The 23,777-nt window shown below is 41.3% G+C and overlaps 1 protein-coding gene across 1 annotated transcript in view; it reads left to right on the plus strand.

The window, feature by feature from the left end:
• SORCS3 (sortilin-related VPS10 domain containing receptor 3) overlaps positions 1-23,777 on the plus strand; it is an 863,487-nt gene that overhangs the window by 746,545 nt on the left and 93,165 nt on the right. Inside the window, exons 10-13 of the mRNA XM_006831323.1 lie at positions 957-1,103; positions 2,974-3,076; positions 7,418-7,494; positions 10,786-10,877. Coding sequence (XP_006831386.1) covers positions 957-1,103; positions 2,974-3,076; positions 7,418-7,494; positions 10,786-10,877 — 419 coding nt within the window. The remainder of the gene's footprint in view (positions 1-956; positions 1,104-2,973; positions 3,077-7,417; positions 7,495-10,785; positions 10,878-23,777) is intronic.

Genomic DNA, 23,777 nt, shown 5'->3' on the forward strand with positions numbered 1-23,777 from the left:
TGAATCATGTTTCAGCTATGGAACATGCTGGAACTTCTATGAGAATTTAAGGGATTGTTCTTTGATGTGGGACATTGTCATTCTAACATCTGTTCTCATTGCTCAGCATGCCGTCTTAGAATATGCAAGTCTGAGTAGAATCTACACTTAACATAAAATCCTCTGGATGATAAATCTCATTCATTTCTCTAGCTACTTATCTTTTGGTAATGCTCTTCTCCTCTCAAAATATCAAAGGTATGCAAATCCCAATAAATTGGGGTTCCTGGCAAGAGTTCTCTGCCTTAGCTCATGGATCTTTTACCAGCCAACTGAGAAAAGGAAGGAAGGTTAGGGCTCATTTTGCCTATTTCAAAATGACCATTGGTTGAGACCCAAGGATGATATGTAAATTATCCAAGGTCAGACCTTGAGCTGGTAGTGTGGCCAGAGATTGATGCCAGGTCTCCAAGCTGGGTTATCTGCCCCAAAAGATCTCCCTCCCTACTGATTAGGATGTCTGGGTTTTCATCATTAAGGATTACCCTTTGATGTCTTGAAACCTTTTCCACAAATGCCTCCTGAGAGAAAGTACATAGTTTTCCTTCAGTGATTCCACCTCAGAGTGAATGTTGATCATTAACTAAGGGTAAGGTCCTTTGGGGGGAAAAAGAAAAAAAAAAAAAAAAAAAAATGCAAAGACGTGTGTGAAGGGGAAAAGCAGATGGGGTGATGGGAATGGTATTTCTGGAGGTATATAAGGTACAGAGTTTAATATTTTTTTTCTTATTTTATGCTCAAAAATCACAGGACATACAGTATTTCTCACCATGTTCTTCCTCTTGTCTTTTTTTATTTTGTTTGTTTGTTTTTAAGCCCAGGACCCTGAAAAAATACTGGGGTTTCTCCCAAGGTTTCTCTAAGACTCTAGGATTTTGGGCCCAATATGTTTCTCCATCTCTCTCCCTTTCTCCTAGGTAGCAGGGATCAAAGGAATATTCCTAGCAAACAAGAAGGTGGATGACCAGGTGAAGACATACATCACATACAACAAGGGCAGGGATTGGCGTTTACTGCAAGCCCCAGACGTGGACCTGAGAGGGAACCCAGTGCACTGCCTACTGGTTAGTCAGTACTCAGTCTCAGTTGAAGTTCAAAGGGCAAACTAGTGACCTAAGGATACCATGTGCTGAGGCTTTCTTTCATCAGGGGTCTTATCATTTTAGCCACTGCTGGTAAGGGATTTCCTATAACTCCCAAGAAATGTTGCCACACCAAATGGGTGGGTGTTCAGTTGAATTTCAAAGATTTTTACCGAGAATCTACCAAGTACTCAGCTGTGTTTAAGATGAAGACATGTAAACAAGAGGACTTCTAAAAAATTCATTGAAAAATGCCATTAAAAAAAAAATGTTGCTTTTCACATGAACTTTTTGAAGCCCCTCATATGAGAAAGAATCTGTGCTCAAGGCTCCTAGACAGGGCTCAGTAGGCAGTAGCATACCTGCTGACCTACAGTGATATAAACAGATTGATTACTATTTGATAGAGGTCAAGATAAGCAATGGTTGCCTTGGAAGCCTAGGAAAGGTTGTTGGTGGTGGCTGTGTGCCGTGGAGTCAGTTCTGACTCATAGTGACCCTGTACTGCATTTCCGAGGCTGTAAATCTTTATGGGAGCAGAATGCCTCATCTTTCTCCCACGGAACAGCTGGTAGCTTCGAACTGCTGACCTTGCGGTCCGCAGCCCGATTCGTAACCACTACGCTAGGCTGTTACATTTAACCGGACATTTGATTCATCTGTCAGCATTCCTAGGGATACTGCTACATGGATTATAGTGGTAGACACTATGGAGGGTACAGCACATTTAAGATGTTCTCCCAGTCCTCCTTTGCCCTCAGGTGCTACAATTCTAGGTGGAGCAAAGACTTAATTAACAATAAAATTCACAACTTTAATGTCCTTTTAATGGAGACCTACAATGGACTCCTGGTGTGGTACTGTGGGCTAATGCATCAGACTGCAAAGTCCTTTGAACTGCAAGGTCGGTGGGTCAAGCTCAGCAGCTGCTCCTTTGGAACCCAATACAGGGTCGCTATGGGTTGGAATTGACTCAACGGCCCTTAATAACAGCAATATATGAACTGCTTTTAAGGTTCCATAAATGAGTAGGTTTCTTCTAAGCAAAACATTGCCTTTAATCACTTATACGAAAAGGAAATTCCACAGAATTTGCTAAAAACTAGGGTATAGAGCAGAGGCCATTTCCTCTTTTGCAGTTTTCAGTCCAATGCCTTATTTCCCTTTTTGCTTTGGGTGATAGGAAACTCAGTGGCAAATGGATTCCTTCCTTGAGGAATTGGCCATAATATGATTTTATTTCATTTATTATATAAGACACATTTCTGTGAGTCCAGAGCATCTGTTAAGAAAACCCTAAATGTTAAAGGGAAAAAAAATAAGTAAGTAAATACTCATTACATGATTTTAGCTCAATGATTTTACACATTTTAAGGTAAAATTATAAACAGGAACACAATACAGAAACCATATAGAAACAGAGCCAATCTGGTGGCTTTCCCTCTTTGCCATTCCCAGTGGCCCTTAGTGTTCCAGGAAGCACACTTGGCATTTGCTGTTTCTGACAGTGGATGGTCAAGATCAGATAAGATCAGATGTTCTAGGACAAGGAATGGTTGGAGAGGCTTCATAAGACAGACTGAACTGGGCCTTTGTAGATGGGGTGAGAATGAGGGAGAGAGTAGATGGGAGTGGGAACAGGAATGGGTCGATTACTGGTGTTCAGGACAACTTCTGGTGTGAACTTACTGTGATTTCAGTAGGGATGACTCCTATCCACAACAAACGGTGTGAGTCATCACCCAGTCCTTTGCTGGTTCTGGATTCTAACCTGCCTATCCCTGGTGGGGTGGAGGGTGTGTGTTAGGAGTTTCCTGGAATGATGATGCTATTCTCATCATTTTCATTTTAGCCCTTCTGCTCCTTACACCTGCATTTGCAGGTCTCTGAAAATCCATATTCCTCAGGAAGGATCTCGAGCAAGGAGACAGCCCCCGGGCTTGTGGTGGCTACAGGTAAGGATGACATTCTCTGGGTTTCCTTGTCATTGAGGTTTCTGAAATGAGTTCATAAACTATTTTTGGACCTTGCATCCATCTGGGCGTCAGGTAAAAGGCTTGGATACTCTCCCCAGTAAATAAATAGTTCATGGATCCCCCAAACCCACCCTTGGATCCCAAACTAGGGTGCAAAGGACAACAAACATTTGTAACTTCTAGGTTAATGCACCATCCTACATAGTCCTACATCAGACAGACCCCAGGGCTGAGCAGGAGGCCAGAGGTCCTTTCAATGTAAACTGCCTGATGGGAACGATTGTTTATAATTGGGAGTTCTGAGTGTACAAAAACATGACACGTGAACTTCCTGGCTCACCAAACATACTCTGGGGTCACTTTCTCCTTACACAGAGGATTCTTTGTGAAAGGTTTCTCCCCAGAGCTACTTTTAATCAGAAGTCTTTGGTGCATGTCAAGGTTTGTTTACACATGATTAACCACTTGGCTGCCAGCCTGGGGGATGGGGTGGAGAGGTGTCGACTGGATTGTTGGAACTTCTGTCCATTCTGTCCATTGCACATCAATCAGAAATGAAGATCAAGTAACTCTGAAAAGAAAATGAAACTATCTGGGGAAATGCGCCCTGATTTGCATGCACTTGATTTACATACACCTTTTCAGGAATGCATTAATGGTATACAGCAAGACGAGTGTCTAATCTTAGAAGTGAGAGCCCTGATGTTAGGCAGACTTTTTTTTTTCTGTTCTAATGAAAGTAGATAAATTCACAGTGACTTTCAGGGCTAATACAGTCTGTTCTTTTCCTCATCAGTCTAAAAGTTCTGCAGCTTCTGTTCTCCTACATACCAGTGACCAATCAACCATTCTAGTTAGACTGATTGCAAAGCGTCACCTTCCAGTCCACTCCTCTCAACCCTGCATGGACAGGTCAGCCATGGTTAGCAGCACCTGCTTCTGGGAGCCCAGCACAATTCTCAAGACTTGGGGAGGAGTCCCCACACTCCCTGATCTCTGTGGAGTGGGCCGCCCAGCTCAGGGGCAGCTACATCTTTGCTTCTCCTAAAGATCAATAGTAGGCCATGGGCTAGAGGTGAAACAACACTGGAAAACCATGATCAATAACAAAAACTGAGATCCTTTGAATGCTTACTAGCTAGCCAGGCATTGTTCTGTATGATTGAACTTTCTTGTTTCCATTGGTAAAGTGGGGATAATTGTACTAACATAATAGGACTGCAGGATTAAATGAAGCAATAAATGTGAAGTGCTTAGCACAGTGCCTAGGACATATTGCTGAATGCTCTGTACGTGTTACTTACCATTATCAAGAAAACTGCAGAAGTTAAAACTGCTCTTGTTGTCTCAGAAGACTGTAACTTGCTTCTCTTTTTCAATAGAATCCGTACAGCCTGTGTTTTTACTACACATACACTCAGTGAAACTCAGGAGCCCTACCATCAAATTTGTGTTCTGGCACGTGTGACTCTGGCTTTCTTACCTTCTGAGTTGTTTGGGGTTTTTTTCATCTGTACAACAGGGTGTTTTTTTTTTCTACATTGCTGGGTGTTCTAGAAATTAGCAATGGAGGTGAATGTGTCTGTACAACCTGACCAAGTGTTCAAGGCATCAGTGGCTATTACTAGCACATCTCTCTCTCTAAATTAGCCTAATGCTTGCCAGTGTTGTTAAGTGCCAAGGAGTCAGTTCTGAGTCACAGTGACCCTGTACAGGGTCTCCAAGGCTGTAAATCTTTATGAGAGCAGAAAGCCTCATCTTTTTCCTGTGGAGAGGCTAGTGGGCTTGAACCACTGACCTTCCGGTTCTCAGTCTAGTGCCTATCTTCTAACACTAAGTTTTCATAAATGAATAAACTTTCAGCCATAATAACCAAGCTTTTCCTATCAGAGAGTCAACATGGCCACTTAGGGACTGAATGTGTCCAGAGCTCGAGTCATGCTGAACACACCTTTTCTGTTCTTTCATCTGATAACCATCTATCTTATCCTTGTCATTTGCATTGTTTCTTTCATGGTCCATTTGAGTTGACAGAAGGTATTTTAAGAAAGCAGACCACCATGAGGCTTGGGTTCTTATCATTATGGAGTCCTTAAAAGCACACTAGTTGAGCTTTGAGAGAGAGGCTTAGGATGGGCCCAGGCTCGGGCAGTGTTTCGTTATGCTGTGCATAAGGTCACTATGAGTCGGTACCGACTCGATGGCACCTAACAACAAGAAAGGGTAAGAGGTGATGAGATGGATCCTAAGAAGCCAGGGATGGAGAATTCATAGCTATGGAGGGCTGTGCCTCTGCCTCCCTCTGTCTCCACCACCCTTGATTGTTGAGTTAAGTTCAGTTTGTTAAGTGCCATTGAGTGGTTCCAACACATAACAACCATGTATAGGGTTTCCAAGGAGCAGCTGGTAGATTTGGACTGCTGACCTTGTAGTTCTCAGTCCAGTGCCAATCCTCCAGCACCATACAAGGAGTCTTTGATAGATGTTACTAAACTAGTGCCAGGCTATTCTACTGAATCCGAATATGGGCTCTGAAGCCTTCACACAAAGCGCTAGGGCGACACCAACAAACTACTAGAGATGACATTCTCTGACCCAGCTCTTTTTTGGTTCTTCATGTCTGTCTTCTCCACCCCGTTTCTGGAGTGTTGAATTCTGCATTCCAAGTAGCTCTCTGCAGGGCTGCTCACCCAGATTCTCCCCACTCCATTCACATTCAGTGAGCCCCAAGCCTCAGGGTTATTTTTGGAAGCTTGAGTGTCAAAACAAGTTGGCTAGCTGTGTGCTCTGTGAGGCTGATGTGCGCTTGACAAGCTGTAGCCTGGATTTAATTTCTCATTTTGAAGCATTAAATGTCAGGAGCTCAATTAACATTTTCATTATTGCATTTTTATTGTGTTCTTATTTAGGCTACAGATGTGTGGGGGATAATGTCCCCTTTCTGCTATTTTTTAAAGAAAAATGATCAGTCTGTATGATAAACTCACATGTTTATGCACATCAGTATTGGAACATGATTCAATAATTTGTTTATTCATGTATCTATTTCACAATTATGTACTGAAAATCTAACTGCTAAGTTCAGGTCATTGGTCTAGGCTCTGGGAGAGGCCATGTCCATTGAGCAAGCTGAAAAAGAGTTACCACTTTCTTTTTAATAAACTTGATCACAAGGTAATGAATGAAAGGAGGGAGGAGAAGCGAACAGGGTGTGAAAAGATGAAGATGGATGATAAGTGTGGTCAGTCTAGACATGAGTCAGGTGACTTCTTCCATGTTGGATGACCAGGGTGTGCTAGGCATAGTCTTCTCAATCTGGTCTCTGCATAATTGAGGTTACATAGTCTATACCATTGGGTCACTATATTCATTTCCTAGAGCTGCCATAACAAAGTATCATAAAATAGGTGAGTTAAGACAAGAGAAATTTATTCTTTCACACTTCTGGACACTTGATGCCTGAATTCAGAGTTTCAACAAGGCCATCCTTTGTCTGAAGGCTTTAGGGGAACATCCTTCCTGATCTCTATCGCTTTATGCTAGCTCCAGTATTCCTTGGCTCATGGAACCTGACTCTAATCTCTGTCTCCTCTATGGCATAACCACCTTCTCTCTGTGACTACCTCTGAGCTTCTTCTCTTCTTGTAAGGACACCAATCATATTGGAGTGGGCCCCCCTACTGCAGTATGACCTCCTGGTAACTTCACTAATTACATCTGCAATGATTCTATTTCCAGGCAAGGTCACATTGACAAGTACTTGGGATTAGGACCTCCACATATCTTTTGGTGGTCCATCATTCAACTCATAAACATTATTCACTTGCCAAGCTCTCAGGTTTAGGTTAGAAATACACATACACATGTACGCTCAGCAATTTTTTTCAGACTAAATTCTACATGAAGATGAAGTTGCCTCTAAGCCCCACATCTCCACACTTAGACTGCAGCTCTTACTCACTCTGGGGCTTCTCCCTCCTATTACCTTCTACAGGAAAGATGTGTAATAAGTGCTTTCAGAGATGATCCACAACAGAGTGACTAGTTCAAGAGATCCAACTTAATCAACATTCAGGTTTTTGAGTCTTATCATTTAGAAGCACTGGGTGATATTCCTGTCATACTGTTTACTTTTTTCCCCCAACATTGGGCTTTCCTTCCAGCTGGGTTTTTGATACAATACCAAGAAAGAAACTGCGCTAATCAACTGTAAACACCAGTTGTCATACCTTTGATCTCTGCTATCCATCCACCACTAGCTCTAAGCACATTGAATCTGTAAACTGCCTGACACTTTCAAATGATCTGCTTGTATTTCAGGCAACTTTGGCTCGGAACTCTCATATACTGATATTGGTGTGTTCATCTCCTCTGATGGGGGCAACACGTGGAGACAGGTAACTGGGATGATTCAGGGACAGGGAAGACTCATTTAGGGCAGGTTCTGCCAACATGATCTCTACTTATAGACTCTCAGACACATTATGTAGGAAAAGAAAAGAAGCTACTCAGTTTGGTCAATTTTGCTGGCAGATTAAAGGGGCAATGGGATAAGATGGGAAGAGCCCTGGGCAGGGAATAGAAGGAACTGGATTTTTCCAGTCTGTTCATTTGCTCATTCAGCAGTACACATTGAAGAGTCACCAGATGCTCAATATTATGCCGTTGGCAAGGGACACAACCAATAAAACTGTGTTCTATCACTAATGTGCCATGACATCTTGGAAAGCAAGTCCCTTCTTTCTGGGTTTCTTTCTTTATCCACAAACTTGATTTGATGATGTTAGAATATTAAAAGTGGCAGAGCAATGTAAGTCTATGGTTGTTTAAGTATTGCATGTTGTTGTTGTTGTTGTTAAGTGCCGTCGAGTCAGTTCCGACCCACAGCGACCCTGTATAGGGTTTCTGAGGAGCAGCTGGTGAGCTTGAATTTTCAACCTTGCAGTTCAAACGGCTTTGCAGTCTGGCGCAGTAACCCACAGCACCACACCAGGACTCCAATTACTGCATAGCTCTGATTAATAGATACATGACTACACTAGAAATTAATTCAACTTGACAAACATTTGTAGCAGTGTTCGCCAGTAGAACATTCCATGGTAATGGAACTGTTCTCCAGCTCTGCTGTCTCCTGTGAAGACTTGAAATGTGGTTAGTCTGACTATAAAAAGGAATTTTTAAAGCTATTTCTTGTAATGAATTTAAATTTAAATAGTCACATATGGATACTGTGTTGAACAGCACAAAATTACTGAATGCCAGCTACTTCGTTGGCACAAATTTGGGGAGGCAGCTGAATAGTTGAGAGATTTTCCTCTCAAGGAGCTCACACTTAAGTAGAGGAAACAGGTTCATAAACAAGCCACTCCATTTAGGACTATATTATTTTAGTGTAATCCCTAGCATGCACACAAAAACAAGTAACTGATCTACTGAGAAAACTGGGAAAGTTTTCACAAGAGGAAGTAACATTTTACTAGGTGTTAGAAGTGAGATGGCTTTTTCCCAGGGAAGACCAAGGGAGAGCACTGCATATTTTGATGATAAAGGTGAAGTCACCATCTGAAATGTAGTTAGACAAGGTCCTATTTGAAGCCCATAGTAAGGGTAACCATTGCCATAACCAACATCATCACCCCTGCCACCATCATGGCCGCCACTTACTCTCATCACTACCGCTATGAAACACTTTACCCAGCACCTACTACACATGACTTAATTTATGTACTCTAGGGTAGACAGAGAAGAAAACATCAAGGCTCCTGCCCATAAGTCCATAATTATGTTGATTGGGGAACAGACACATGAATCAGAAAGAACAAACAAGTGAAATGCAAGATAACCTCTATGAATTACCAAATGAGGATGGAGTCTGGAATGCAAGCTCCTCTAATATGGAAAGTCTGAGGAAGGGAAGTTCCCAGTGACAGATGATTGTCTCTCCCAATAAGGAATCATTTGGTCACATGGCCACTTGAACATTCTTTCCTTTGAATTGTCACCACTTAGGTGTTTCTTCTTCATTCTCCAACAGTTAAAGATTCTACTTTTCACTCCAACTCTGAGCTAGTCAAGAGTTAACAGTGTCTGGAATGATAACATGAAGAAAACGTGGGAGGTTAATAACGTCCCTCCCCTCCCCTGTGTCGAGGCTCTTGTAGTCCTCATCCACTAGCTTCAACCCAGCAACCCCATCCTGTGGTTTCCCAGAGTCCTTTTTGACCTCTGGAGAGAAAATAATAGCATTGCAAACTCAGTCTATGCTTACATCTGAAGTATAAATGAATCAATAGTAAACAAACCCTTAGTTCCTTTGTATGTGGCTAGTCACCATTTGTATGGTCAGAGTTTTTTTCCTTGAAAAGGGAAACCGTCAAACACGAATCCAATTGAGAGGTTTGTTGTTATTGTTAAGTGCCATCGAGCCATTTCTGACTCATAGTGACCCAGCACAGGGTTTTCAAGAAGCAGTTGGTGGGGTTGAATCACCAACCTTGTGGTTTGTGGCCAGTGCTTGTCCTACAGCACCACACCAGAAGCCCCAATTGAGAGGTTCTAGGGCTAAGAAACTGTTTACTTATTTCCATAGTGTTTCCTGGTATGGTGCTCTGATTAAATGCATTAGACTGCAACATTGACTTGAATCACAAGGTCAGTGGTTCAAGCTCACCAGCTGCTCCTTGGAAACCCTATACAGGCTTGCTATGGGTTAGAACCGACTCAATGGCACTGAACAACAGAAATAGTGTTTCCTAGGGAATATGTGCAAGAGGCTCTATTCTGTCTCCTTCTTCCCTTCAGATCTTCAAACCTTTTTAGCCTTTAAATAACCCACCATCCCAGTCTTTCCATCTCAAGATCTCATCAGTTGTTAAAAGTTAGAAAAATTATCCAAACCCACTTTCCCCAAGACAATCTAAAATTTAAGGTTTGTTCATTTCTGAAAGAGATTTTCCCCCCCTTTTTAAAATTGGAAATATGAAAGTCATATGTAGCAGAATTTATTGATATATGTGAGTCTAAATTCTAAAGTTTTCTTAACACTGAACCTTACCTCCTAGGTGCTTAGAAACTTCCCATGGGTAGATGGATGGTAGGATGACTAAATGAGTGAATGAGTGGTTGGAGGGATGGACACGTAACTGACAAATGGATGAATCAAAGAATGAATGACTTCAGGTCACTGGAAGCACTGTGCTCCAGTGGGCATTTAAAGTAAGGACTCACAGGGAGATGTAGGAGATGATAGCTAAGTCTAGGAACTCAATCGCTGTGCTCTATAATGTCAAGGAAAAGTATCCTACAAATTCCCAGAGAGGTTACAAACAACATTATACAGCATAGACCATTTATAAATAAGCAAAACTCAAAATCAACAAAGAGGACAAGAGAGCTGAGTAGTAACCGATTAGAATAAAAAGACGGGAGCTTCTTTGAAGTTATACACCATTTGGGTCGTCTAATTGACTGTACGCCTTCCTGTAATACACAGTACTAGGAGAAAAAGCCCTGTAAATATCATTTGAGGGCCTGGGAAGTTATTTATTCTCTGCAAATTCATTTCCTCATTTATCAAACTACCAATAGGGTTGTTAAAAGATCAGAATCTTGATAAAACAATATGTGTGAAAGACTTATGCAAATGTAAGGTGTTGCTATGATTGTTGTTGTTGTTGTTGTTGTTCCAGATCTTTGATGAAGAGTACAATGTCTGGTTCCTAGACTGGGGTGGCGCCCTCGTGGCCATGAAACACACACCTCTGCCAGTCAGGCATTTGTGGTAAGGACAGTTCCCTACTCTATTATTAAACAGTTTTTTAGAGGACAGAGTTGGGACAAGTTATTCTGCATGGTTTTGTACCTCTTTACCATTTACTCACCCAATTACTCATCCACCCATCCATCTCTTCATGTAATATCCATCACATCTAACTCGTCGGTAGTAAGAGTAGACCAGACCATTTAGCGGGGGAAGTATGATGAGTAGGGTAGAGTAGTAGAAATGAGTGGTCAGATAAGGCAGAAAAGAATACGAAGGACATGCGAGTTCAAACAGCCAAATTTAAGAATACAAGATACTGAAGACGGAAGTTGCTGGAATGGGGAAGGGATTCAGGTACATGTAATGGATACTGAGTTTAGTTCCAGATAAGTTGAATTTGGAATTTTATGAACATTCAGGCAGAGATGAGCACTAGCAGTCAGATGCATTCATCTGAAGCTCCAGAGAAAGACCTGAGCTGATGTTCCAGATTTGGACATTATTGGTCAGTAGAAGTAAGTACAGAGAGACTTCATTTCTCATATTTTGGACATGTTGTCAGGAGGAACCAGTCAGTCCCTAGAGAAAGACATCATACTTGGTAGAGTGGAGGGTTGGCAAGAAAGAGGAAGACCCTCAGCAAGATGGATCAACACAGTGTCGTAACATTGGACTCAAACATAAGCTATTGTGAGGATGGAGCAGCACAGGACAATGTTTCATTCTGTTGTGCATAGGGTCACTGGAGTCGGAACCCACTCCATAGCACCTAACAACAAGAACAGTCATTAAATGCTGGTTAACCATGGCAGTGGGCTCAGAGCCTTAGGTGTCATGGGTACAAGAAGACAAAATAAAGGATTATTTATGGAACACTGATCAACACCAACATGCAGAAAACAGCAAAACAATAGGAACCGTTTACGGAAAAATGGCCAAAAAGATAGAATAACAACCCAGAGGGAATATTGTCACAGATGTTGAAGGAAGGGGTTATAAACAACATCAAATTGTACAGTCCGTCAGATCAAGTCAGTTGTAAAACAAACCACAATCAATAAACAATATGCGATGCCATCGTTGATCTTTGCTAGAGTAGACTCAAAGAGAAGTATGGTTGAATATTAAATTTAGACATAAATTTAGAAATGAATGAATGATAGAAGCAATGAAATAAAAGAATGGTGCTGCAAATTACTCTTCTCAAAAAAGTAGGTTACAGGAGTTGAGAGTATGTGTGTTAGACCTTAGATTCAGAGCAAGGAGCTTGAGTGAGAAAATATTATGTTGATGATGATTATATTGATGATGATGTTTATGTTTTTTGGCAGGGGGCAGATGAACCTCAGGTATGAGGGGACTTCAGAAAGTGTCTGGAAAATGGAATTTTTTCATTTGTTTTTTGAAATCCTCTTATAGGCCTATATCCTAAAGGAAATAATTTTAGGATATAAACATCCAAGAATTTTATTTCATTAAAGTGATTATTTGAAGGCAGAGGCTAGAGGATCCCTAGAGTACAGTTGGCGGGATTAGCCATGACAGGAGGCTGGGCTGTGGCTGACCTTGATTTTGAGAAACCAAACCTTTTAGAGTTAAGAGTTTTAGTAAAGAAGTACCAGATTCCAATGAGAAGACAGGTGCCAATACCAAGCTTTAAAACCAGGCTGTCTTGAGTACCAACCATGGGCAAGGATTTAAGATGATGTGCTTAATTTAGCCATATGTGTTAGGTTTAGCCATATTAAATTGCCATTTTTGTAGGTCAGAATGACCAAGTATTGTCTGTTGTTTATAGCTCCACCTCACTTAAATTGAATGGGTATACTTACTATTATTATTATTTTGAGAGACATCAAAAACAAACTTGTAAAAGATGCATGAAGCCATTGGAAAGAAAAGTGTTTTACCAACTCAAAAAAGAGGTTGTGAAAGTCCCGAGGGTAATGCTTTACTAAAATTCTACTTCTGGTGATATGGTTGGGGGGCAGCATCAGAACACTGGAATTACTGGGAGTAACCGGAGTCTTGGTGTAGCACAGGGGGTTAATGCGCTGGACTGCAAGGTCAGTTTGAAACGCAAGGTCAGCAGTTCAACCTCACCAGCCATTCCTCAGAAATCCTATACAGGGTCGCTATGAGTCGGAACCCATGAGACGGCACTTAACAACAACAATAACAGTGTGATAATCATGTGCTAGTTAAGGAGTCCTAGTAACGTAGTGGATTACGAGCTGGGCTGCTAACTGCAAGGTCAGCAGTTCTAATCTACCCGCCACTTTGCGGGAGAAAGATGAGGCTTTCTGCTCCTGGAAGGATTTACAGTCTCAGAAACCCTTACAAGGTTGCTATGAGTCGGAACTGTGGTACACAACTGCCACCAGCAGCCAAAAGTAGTAAATATTGAGGGATTGTTACATTCTAAGCCTCGTTCTAAATCTTTTTAAGAAGTCATTTAATTTTTTGAAACAACCTTATGTGTAGTGCTTTTGTTACTGAGTGCTGTTGAGTCAGGATCCGACTCATAGTGACCTTATGAACAGCTGGGGAGCTTGAACAGCACCACACCAGGACTCCTTATGTATACAGTGGGCTACAAATGGGCGATACTCCTTTTTCTCACCCATTTATAGCCCACTGCCATTGAATAGAGTCAACTCATCACAGACCTGTAGGACAGAGTGGAATGTCATATGGGGTTTCCAAGGCTGTAAATCTTTAGAGAAACAGACTGCTTCACCTTTCTCCCATTGAGTGACTGATGGTTTCAAACCATTGACCTTGCAGTTAGCAGCCCAATGCTTAACCCACTGTACCAGGAAGGTCCCTCCAACCATTGATTAGGACACCGATATGTAGACCTATTTAATATTTTGCTGGAGGATATGTAGTTAGTACCTGGCAACATCAAGTCAGGCTCTATCATGGGTGCTCTTCTATTCTATGCTAATTTGCTAGATATAACAGGCACAGAGAGGTTATGAAATAGCCCCTGCCCTCTAGGAACTGAAGATCCAGAGTTTACACAATGTGTACCATGCTAGAAGTCAAATTCTGATTGTGTGCACTGTGGGCATTCCGAGGCAGGATGGAGGGCTGCCTGGTGTGTAAGGACATCTTCCTGCGGCAGGTGGGGTGATAGCTGATTCTTGAAGGAAGGCAGCACTGGAGAAGTCATGGGAGGCATACCAAGGGCACAGACAACTCTGAGCAAAGCCTGGACTGTGAGAAATATGGGGGTACTTAGAAGAGTGTATTTGGTTGGAGCCAAGAATGTGAGTAAAGTCAGACAAATAGGGCTAAGCATGCCTTAAATGCCATCATAAGGGATTTGGGTTGTTGTTGTAGATACTTTCTTCTACTATCAAGATTCATCTCTCTGTGTGTGGGAAGAGCTGTTTCTTTTGAGGACTAAATAGTACCTTTATTCATGGATACAACAATGCAAATCTTTAAAAAAAAAAAAAAAAAGTTTGTTTTTTAACAAAAAAAGCAAAGCTTTTGTAAGGAGCTCTGGTAGTGTGGTGGTTATGAGTCAGGCTGCTAATCTCACAGTCAGCAGTTTGAAACTATCAGCCGTTCTGTGGGAGAAAGATGAGGCTTTCTGCTCCTGTAAAGATTTACAGCCTCAGAAACCCTATACCAGGTTGCTATGGGTCAGAACCAACTCCATGGCACATAACCACCACTACCATCATTATGTTTGGAGTCCTCATGTGGTACTGTCTGTTAACGCGCTGGACTGTAATGTCAAACAAGGTTGGCAGTTCAAGTTCACCAGTTGCTCCTTGGGAACCCTATATAGGGTCGCTTTGAGTGGGAACTGACTCAACAGCACTTAACAATAGCAACCATGATGTTCTGGACTCCTGGTGTGGTGTTATAGGGTAAGTACTGGATTGTGAATCACAAGGTTGGCAATTCAAACTCCTCCAAAACCCTAAGCAGGATCGCTATGAGTCAGAACCAACTCCACACCACTTAACAACAATAACAATAATCATTAGGTTCTAAAAACTTAACTCCTTGCCATCTAGTTGATTCCCACTCATAGAGACCCTATAGAACAGAGTAGGACTGCCCCACAAGGTTTCCAAGGTTGTAGATCTCTGTGGAAGTCAGCTGCCTCATTGTCGTCTTGTAGAGCAGCTGCTGTGTTCAGTTCACCAACCACCCTGTAAGCAGCCAAGTGTGTAACCACCGTGCCACCAGAACTGTCTGTGTGCTAAGACACGCCCCTCATTTAAATCTCAAGAACAGATTTGCGAACTATCCTACAGAGACATGGAATTTAAGGGGTTAGAACCCTTTCCCTTCTGGAGTGGGAGAAAGGGGATCGGCTGCCCCGATTTACACTTGATCAACCTGTCTTTTCTCCTTGATTGTTGCAGGGTAGGAACAGGGTTCATTTTTAGAGCCTTTGCATGGGAAATAATCTTGTGTTGAGGGAAAAGAGTTTGTGTTGCATAGGAAAGGGACACCAGTTGTTGGTTCCCTTTGTTGGTGAATGAGGAGAATGGGTTTGTCATGGAAGGAGTATATGGAGCTGAGGGACCTGGGATGGTTATGACTCTAGTGACTCTTGGCGACTTTGCATCCGAACATTCAAACTCTTCTACAATGGCATCTCTGCAGAGACAGTCTCATTTCCCAAAAAGGCACTGCAGGGATGCACCTACATGAGAAAAATGATTCCTTATCTACTCAGGATATGCAAATAGGATCAAATCATGCCTAACAAAATTATCAATACAAAGTTTGAGTTGTCCCTTGTTGCATGTAATATCTTTTTTTTTTTTTTTTCCCAATTTGGTAAAGATATTTATATAACTCAGAAGCAATAACTACATTCCTATTGAATTTTCTCTTATAAGAATGACAATAATGATAATGCTACCCGCCATTTGTTTGCCTACTCCAATTTGCAAAGGATTAAAGATGATTTTTCAAACTCAGCTTGTGAGATGGCATTATCTCTATTTAAAGCATGTTGACACTGTCATTTGTCATAAATGCTACAAATAATTCCCTGAACTTGACTGTGACTTCTGCTTATTTATTGGTCTATCTGTGAATACCGCTGTCTGAAATAATTGCAGCAAATGGTTAAATGGCAGCTATTGGCTTTCTGTATTAGAAAACAACCACAGTACTAACAATGAAGAGCCCATTCAGAAATTCTGCTTTGTCCTCCTTCGTCCTCCTTCGTCAAAGGCTAAGTGAGTTGGTATCAGGGGTCTACCACATCTCTCTCGTCATGTTTCCTTAAAAAAATGTTGACTGATTTTTGTCTCCTGCTTATGCTTGTGAGACTCAAAGGTAATTTTTTCATCAGTAACTTCTAATTAAGTCACACCCTCCAAGGTAAACAAATAGCTCATTTTAAACAGAAGAAAGGTTAAGTAATCAGTTCATTGTTATTTTCTGTGTGGATCTCAAATTGACATTATTGCAAATACGGATGAATGTACATCTGGTAGGAAAAAGAGCAGCAGCCTGCTCACTCTCACACCAGAGTGTAGTGTTTCTGAAATTTAAATAATACCTTCATTGCCTTTCAGAGAAAATAGGAGTTACAGTAGAAAAGCTGGGGAAACTTGAGCTAGGCTAACAAGGCGTAGTATTTCCAACAAATTGAAATGATAGGTACCCGGATATGCATGAAGACAAAGCACCATAAAAATTCAGCCCGTCTATTTGTGACCGTGCACATCTGGATGCATACATATTAAAGCCTAAGTGCTGTGGCAGGTAAGACTTCCATCCAGTATTATGTTTGGCCCTTCAAAACAGTGGAGCCACACAGAATGCAGTGATCTAATGTAAGCACACAATAGCCTGCACCTAATTGGCAGTTAGACTGGGATCCCACTGTTTGCTTAGCACTGACAGGTGCTCAGTGTCTCCCTTCAGTGGGATGTTCTTGGGACAGAAAGAAAAATACCACCTGGACTTAAGTGCCCCTTTGTTCTTCGGTTGAAGGAGTCCTGATGTAAGTGGTTAAGCACTTGACCACGAACTGAAAGGTCAACAATTCAAACCTAGCAGTGACTCTGTGGGAGAAAGCTGTAGCAGTCTGCTTCTGTAAAGTTGAAAGCCTTGGAAACCCGAGGGGTAACTATGAGGACGAATGGACTTCACAGCAATGGGGTTGTTTTCTAGATTGGCTGTTTTATAAGTGGTGGGCACCAGTACTTTCTTTGTTCAGAGAAATAGTCCCAGGGAAACAGTTCCAAAGATGCAAACAAGTGTGTGCTATTCTGAAGTTCCTAATGGCTAAAATGGCACCATCTCATACAAGTGAGATCTCCTTTTTGAAATGGAGCAACATCCCTCACCAGAGATGAGAAGGTTGAGTCTCCATGACCATTATAATGCTCTGCTTAGGGTGGGGTCTGGTAGTGTTCTTGGAGGAGTCTCATTTCAATATCATACCTCAGCTCCATATTTGCATCTCGGTATCCTGAAGTTATAGAACAGGGATCTTAGAGATCATGCAGCCTAGTGTGTATACTTCATGATAACCAGAGAATCTCCCTGCATCACTAGAATGCCACAGTGCTGGTCAAATCACAAATGCCCAAGACAGCTTTAGTTGTTATATATTTTCATGCTGAGCTACAAGGAAGCTTCTTGTAACCTTCTGCCCATTGGTTCCTATTTTGCGGACTGGATCTATGCAGAATAAGTCAGCTCCAGTTTAGAAAATAATTTTGAGAATCTTACAGTTGGAAAGGACCTTGAGAGATTTTTTTTGCCTTGCCTAGGTTCTGAAAAATGACTAAGCATACCACTCAACACAGATTTTATCCATTTGTTGATTTGTTTTCAAATTCTTATTAAGCATCTATTTAATCCAGAATTAATATCAGGACTAAGATGAAAAGGACAAAATACATGGGAGGTTACATTATTATACATAAATCTGAGTACTCTCTTTAGAAGAGTCCCAAGAATGGACATTTTTTCGCTCCTTTATTTTATCTTAAAATTGATTTTCCAAGTATCTTTGATTTCATTCATAGACATCACCCATTTTCAGTAGTTAACAAATGTTACTAGTGTTAGGTGTCTTTGAGTAGTTTTTTTTTTTTTTACTCTAGCAATCCCATATGACAGAGAACAACTGCCCCATCCAGGCTTTAACCTGTGGCTCTGTAGGATAAACATTCTACAACAAAGTCAGTTTGAACCACAAGTTCATCAGAAGAAACCCTACGGGTCTCTATGAATTGAAACCAACTCAACAGCAGTTAATGAAAACAACAATCTCTAAAGGAGTCGTTTGGCAGGTCTTTCTCCTGCAAAGCCACTTGTTGTTAAGTGCCTTTAAGTCAGTTCCGACCCATAGGGACCCTGTGTAGCGTTTCCAAGGAGCGAATCTTAGACTTGCAGTTCAAACTGACCTTGGGGCCCACTGCTTATCCTATAGAGCCACACCAGGACTCCAAAACCACTGTTGTTGTTGTTAAGTGCCATCGAGTCGGTTCCAACCCATAGCGACCCTGTATAGGATTTCCGAGGGTGTAAATCTTTACGAGAATAGAAAGCCTCAACTTTCTCCTGCGGAGCAGCTGGTAGTTTCTAACCGCTGACCTTAAGGTTCGCAGCCCGATTCATAACCACTACGCTACCAGAGCTTCCTTCCAAAACCACTAGGTGGTTCAAATTACCAACCTTTAGCATTTCAAGCACCTACCCTTCACACCACCCGGGCTCCTTAGTCAGTAAATAGAGGTTGTTGTTGTTGTTGTTTTAAGTGCTGTTGAGTCAGTTCCAACCCATAGCAACCCTGTTTAGGGTTTCCAAAGAGTAACTGGTGAGCTTGAACCATTGACCTGTGGTTCAGACCAACTTTGCAGTCCAGCACATTAACCCAGAGCACCACACCAGGACTGCAAAGAGGTTCAGGAGTGGGGATAGGAGGAGCTGAGTGGACAACTGGGCTCCACTGGGTCCCTCTTGATTTTGTCTTTAGACTCTTCATTGGAGTCAAGGTGCTGTGGGAACAAAGTCTTTAGCTTATAGTAAAGCAATGTCATCTGAGACAAGATTGATGACACTTGACACAGACCTTATCATTGGAATAGTAAGTGGTTTGATTTCACAAGAGAGTAAACACATAGTGGGAAAACACAGGGAAAATTCAAGCCTCAACTAGCAATATTGAAGGATCCTATGCACAAGGAACTCTGGTAGTGTAGTGGTTATGAATCGGGTTGCTAACCTCAAGGTCGGCAGTTCGAAATTATCAGCTGTTCCCTGAGAGAAAGATGAGGCTTTCTGCTCCTGTAAAGATTTGCAACCTCGGAAACCCTGTGCAGGGTCACTATGAGTCAGAACTGACTCCACGGCACTTAACAACAAAAACAACCTCATTTAAAAACTTTCCCTCTTAAAAAGAAACATTCACATTGTAATTAGTTCAGTCTTAGCCTCTTTGTCCCTAAATGGTCTTCAATTCTTATGACCTGTGTCCAGAACAATCTCCTTTTCCCCTTTAATCATATCATCAGATGCTACAATTATTGGAACTAAACATTGTTGTTGTTAGGTTCCATTGAATCTGCAACAACAGAAAGAAACAGTGCCCTGCCCAGTGACAGCCTCACAATCCTTGCTAAGCCTGAGTCCATTGCTTCCAACATTGGAGGTCTTCCTCTTATACTCAGACCATCCATTTTACCAACCATGATATCCTTCTCTAGGGACTGGTCCCTCCTGATAATATGTCCAAAGTATGAGAAACAAAGTCTAGTCATCCAGATTTCCAAGGAGCATTCTGGCTATACTTCTTCCAATACAGATTGGTTTGTTCTTTTGGCAGTCCATGGGACTTTTAATATTCTCCTCTCTAACACCATAACTCAAATGCATCAATTCTTCTATGGCCTTCCATATTGACTGTCCAACTTTCACATGCATATGAGGTTATTGAAAATACCAGGGATTGAGTCAGGCGCACCTTAGTCCTCAAACTGACATCTTTGCTCTTGAACCCTTTAAAGAGGTCTTGCGCAGCGGATTTGCCTAATACAGTAAGTCTTGCTGCTTTGATGAGTGTTGATGGTTGACTCAAGCAAAAGGAAGTCTTTGGCATCTTCAATCTTTTCTCCACTTATATGGATATTGTTTATTGATCCATTGGTGAGGATTTTTGTTTTCTTTATACTGAGATACAGCTCATACAGAAGACTGCAGTCTTTGATCGTCATCGGTATTTTAAGTCTTCATTGCTTTCAGCCAGCAAGGTTGCATCATCTGCATATTGCAGGTTGTTAATAAGTCTTCTTCCAATCCTGATGCCACATTGTTCTTTGTATAATTCAGCTTTTTGGATTGTTTGCTTAGCAAAACTAAATATAGTATTTAGGGTTTGATAGAAGGATGCTTTCTTTTCTTATGCCTACTGTGTACCTGTGAGCATGTACTAGACTCACAGTAGCTGAATTACCTCTCAATGTTACTGGAAAACATGTAACTTTTAATTGATAATGACCCCAGTTCTTTTTCAAGTTGAACTTACCATTAGCTAATCTTCTTGTTCCAGCTTTGGGGTCACCCCCTATACTTCACTCCCACCATCTAAACATTCTGCTTTAAATTGGCTTTATTAAGTGACTTCGGAACCTACGTCTTGACTCCCTAGAAATCTAGATCCATCTGCCCAGAGATCTCCTTGACAGTGTCACATCATGGACATGCACAAAGCATCCAAATCTTGGCATGGACCAAAACAACAGCAAGAATCATTGTTTCTTTCCATATCCCCATATCAATTGTTTAAGCATAAACTCCATCTTGTCCATTATTTCTTTCATTTGCTAACCCTACTTATACGTATAACATCCCCAAATCCTCTGGATGCCACCGCTAAAAATATCCTTAATATTTCTCTTTCTGTTCACACTGTTGTAAATGCTTTGCTAATCCCCTTCTTTGGCTTGGTTGCTTAGAATCACTTCATCTCCTTGAATTCACTTTGAACCTCAGCAATCCATTCACTATAGAGAAGTAAGTTATCTTTTAGGATGTGAATCAAATCCTCTCTCTCTCATTTCAGTGGTAGGAGAAGGCCTTTGTTGTCTGAGTTCCATCTTTTTCTCGGTCTCCATTTCTGTTTTGAATGCTTTTTCAATAAACTTCTAACCACTGACATCTTGGTGTTTTTTCTCCAAGTAGTACCTTCATTTTACTATAGATACTCCTCTGGAATAGCTCTCCTCTGGATTTTGCATCTCTAGAGGTCCCTGTTGGCTGCTAATCAAAAGGTTAGAGATTCAAGTCCATCCAGAGATGCCTCAGAAGGCCTAGTGCTCTACTTAGAAAAAAAAAAAAAAAAAAAAATCAGCCTCTGAAAACCCTGTGGAGGAGTTCTACTCTGACACACATAGGGTTGGCAAGAGTTGGAATCCACTTATTGGCAATGTCTTTTTTATTATTATAGGCAGTCCCTGGGATGCAGTTATCATCTATTCCTATGTCTAAGTGGAATTTGTAGACGAGCCAGAATAGGTACATGTGATTCTTATTTAGCCTTACTTTAGTGCAAGAACTGGCTTGAAGCTTTTTCAATGCATGACCAATGAATGAAGTTGCTTGTGACAAAGAATATGTTGCAAGTAGGAGTAGGTTCAGTTTTCCACAGAGCTGTCACATAACATTAAAGTTGTCCCTAAGTCCGAGTTTGTAAGTAACCCAGTATTGACCATTGCAAAACTATGACAATAAACCATCCCTCCAACAACTCTCTCTGCTTCTTTGTTGGGTTCAATAATTCATTGCAATGGCCACAGGACTCAGGCACCATACTCAAAGTTATGGGGTTTATAATGAAAAGTTAACAGGTTATAATTCAGGGTGAGAAATGTTCAGGGCCCACCTTTTACAGTCAGAGCAGCCTCACTTCAGTTGTGCCCACAGACAGGCCTGTCTCTGCACTGGCAGCATTACAAAGCTCTGTTAGGGCTGCTGATAAATGCCTACAGTACATACCATTTTACCAAGCCTCAATCTGAAGTCACTCAGCTCTAGATACATGAGTCAACAAACCTGGTTCCCTGAGGTAAGTGCCTAGTGGCACTGCATTCTACAAACAAGCCTCCTGCCCTGATCACTCAGCTTTCCTGGCACTGTGGGCTGGAAGCCCTCTGCTCTGCCTTGGGCTCTGGCTCTTGGATCTGCTGTTGCTGCTCTTCGTTTACTTGTGTGGTTTCACAGCTTTCTGTTCCTGAGTCAAGGAAGTTCAATGCACAGGGATCTCAGAATCTAAAGGACACATTTCACTCCTGCTTCTTCTCTGACAGCAGTGAGATCCCCTCTTCTACTTCTGAGATGACTCACTTTATAACCATGTTAGAGTTTCAAGGTTTTATAATCACAATCAACTCTTCTAATAGCCAGTAGATGAAACCAGTCATCCTATCAGTAGTGTCTTCTCTCTCCTTCTCTTACCCAGACACATTAGGAGTTACAAAGACTAAGGCTAAAAGAGATATATTAAATAATTCACTACTCCACATCCATCCTACAGATTTCAAGTTTGCATATGAACCTAATAAGAAATTTCCCATTCCTTTGTCTTGGAATTGAACTATTGAACTGAGGAGAAGAAAGGTGGACCCTTTAGGGATATCATTCAGTGTGTAATTACTTCAAAGCATTTAAAAATTCCTAGTCATCAAAATTTTCAACCATCTCATGTGCATATAAAAGCTAGACAATGAGTAAGGGAGATCAAAGTGATACTTTTGAATTATGGTACAAAATATTAAGTATACCATGGACTACCAGAATAACACACACACCTATATAGGAGGTACAACTAGAATGCTCCTTAGAAGTAAAGCTGGTGAGACTTTATCTCACTTACTTTGGACATGTATCAAGAGGGACAAATCCCTGTAGAAAGACATCATGCATTGTCAAGTAGAAGGTCAACAAAATAGAGGAAGACCCTCACTGAATTGAATTGATACGGGGGATACAACAATGGGCTCAAACATAGGAACCATTGTGAGGATGGCATAGGACCACGCAGTATTTCATTCTGTTGTATTTAGGGTTGCTAGGAGTCAGAGCCAACTCGATAGCTTCTAACAACAACAACAGTCTTCAAATAGAGTAACGCTCAGGAAGAGCAGGTCATCTAGACTGGAATAACAGCATTTCAGAAATCCAAGAGATTGCATTTTCTAGTGAAGGATTTTTGGAGTTCCTTTGGAGAGTTTTGCTTTTAACTATTGCCTCAGCCTGAGATATTCAAGTATTGAAAAACACTGTTCTCAGAAAGTCACCTAAGTGGCAAAATCCTAGGCCTGCAAAAGGCATTGTGACCATAAACAACCCTCACAGGATTGATGCCTCCACCTGGTTCAGGAGGTCTGTTCTCTTTTTTGTACTTAACCTCATGCCAACTTTGGATTTTGGTTATTGTATATGATGTATTTCCTACCTGGACACTTTTTTTTTTTTTTTTTTATATGATGTATTTCCTACCTGGACACTTTTTTTTTTTTTTTTTCCATTAGGTGTCTGCTAATATCATTCTTCTATCTAGCCTTTAATTCTCTTCCTTCCATATGAACTGAGTTCATACATCAGGTCCTTGATCTTTTACTAATCCTTGTCCAATCATGGACTTATCTTTGGTTTAGAACCTTCATCTCAGTGCTGGAAAGTTGTGATGCTCCCATCTTGTCTACACTATGATATCTTATCTTCATTGTACAATGACTTCCTTTTGGCCTGCTCACGAATGACAGTGTTATGAAGTCTCCCTCTTTCCTGGGATGGAAACAACTTTTTCCTGCTACTTCTAATAACTGACCTTTATTAATAAGGGAATTCTGAGAATTAGACTAAGAGATGAGGTCTTTGGCTTATTTTAGCTTGTGACTATCAACACTAGAATCAATA

The sequence above is a fragment of the Chrysochloris asiatica genome, unplaced genomic scaffold (genome assembly GCF_000296735.1).
Source record: "Chrysochloris asiatica unplaced genomic scaffold, ChrAsi1.0 scaffold00003, whole genome shotgun sequence".
Lineage (NCBI taxonomy): Eukaryota > Metazoa > Chordata > Mammalia > Afrosoricida > Chrysochloridae > Chrysochloris > Chrysochloris asiatica.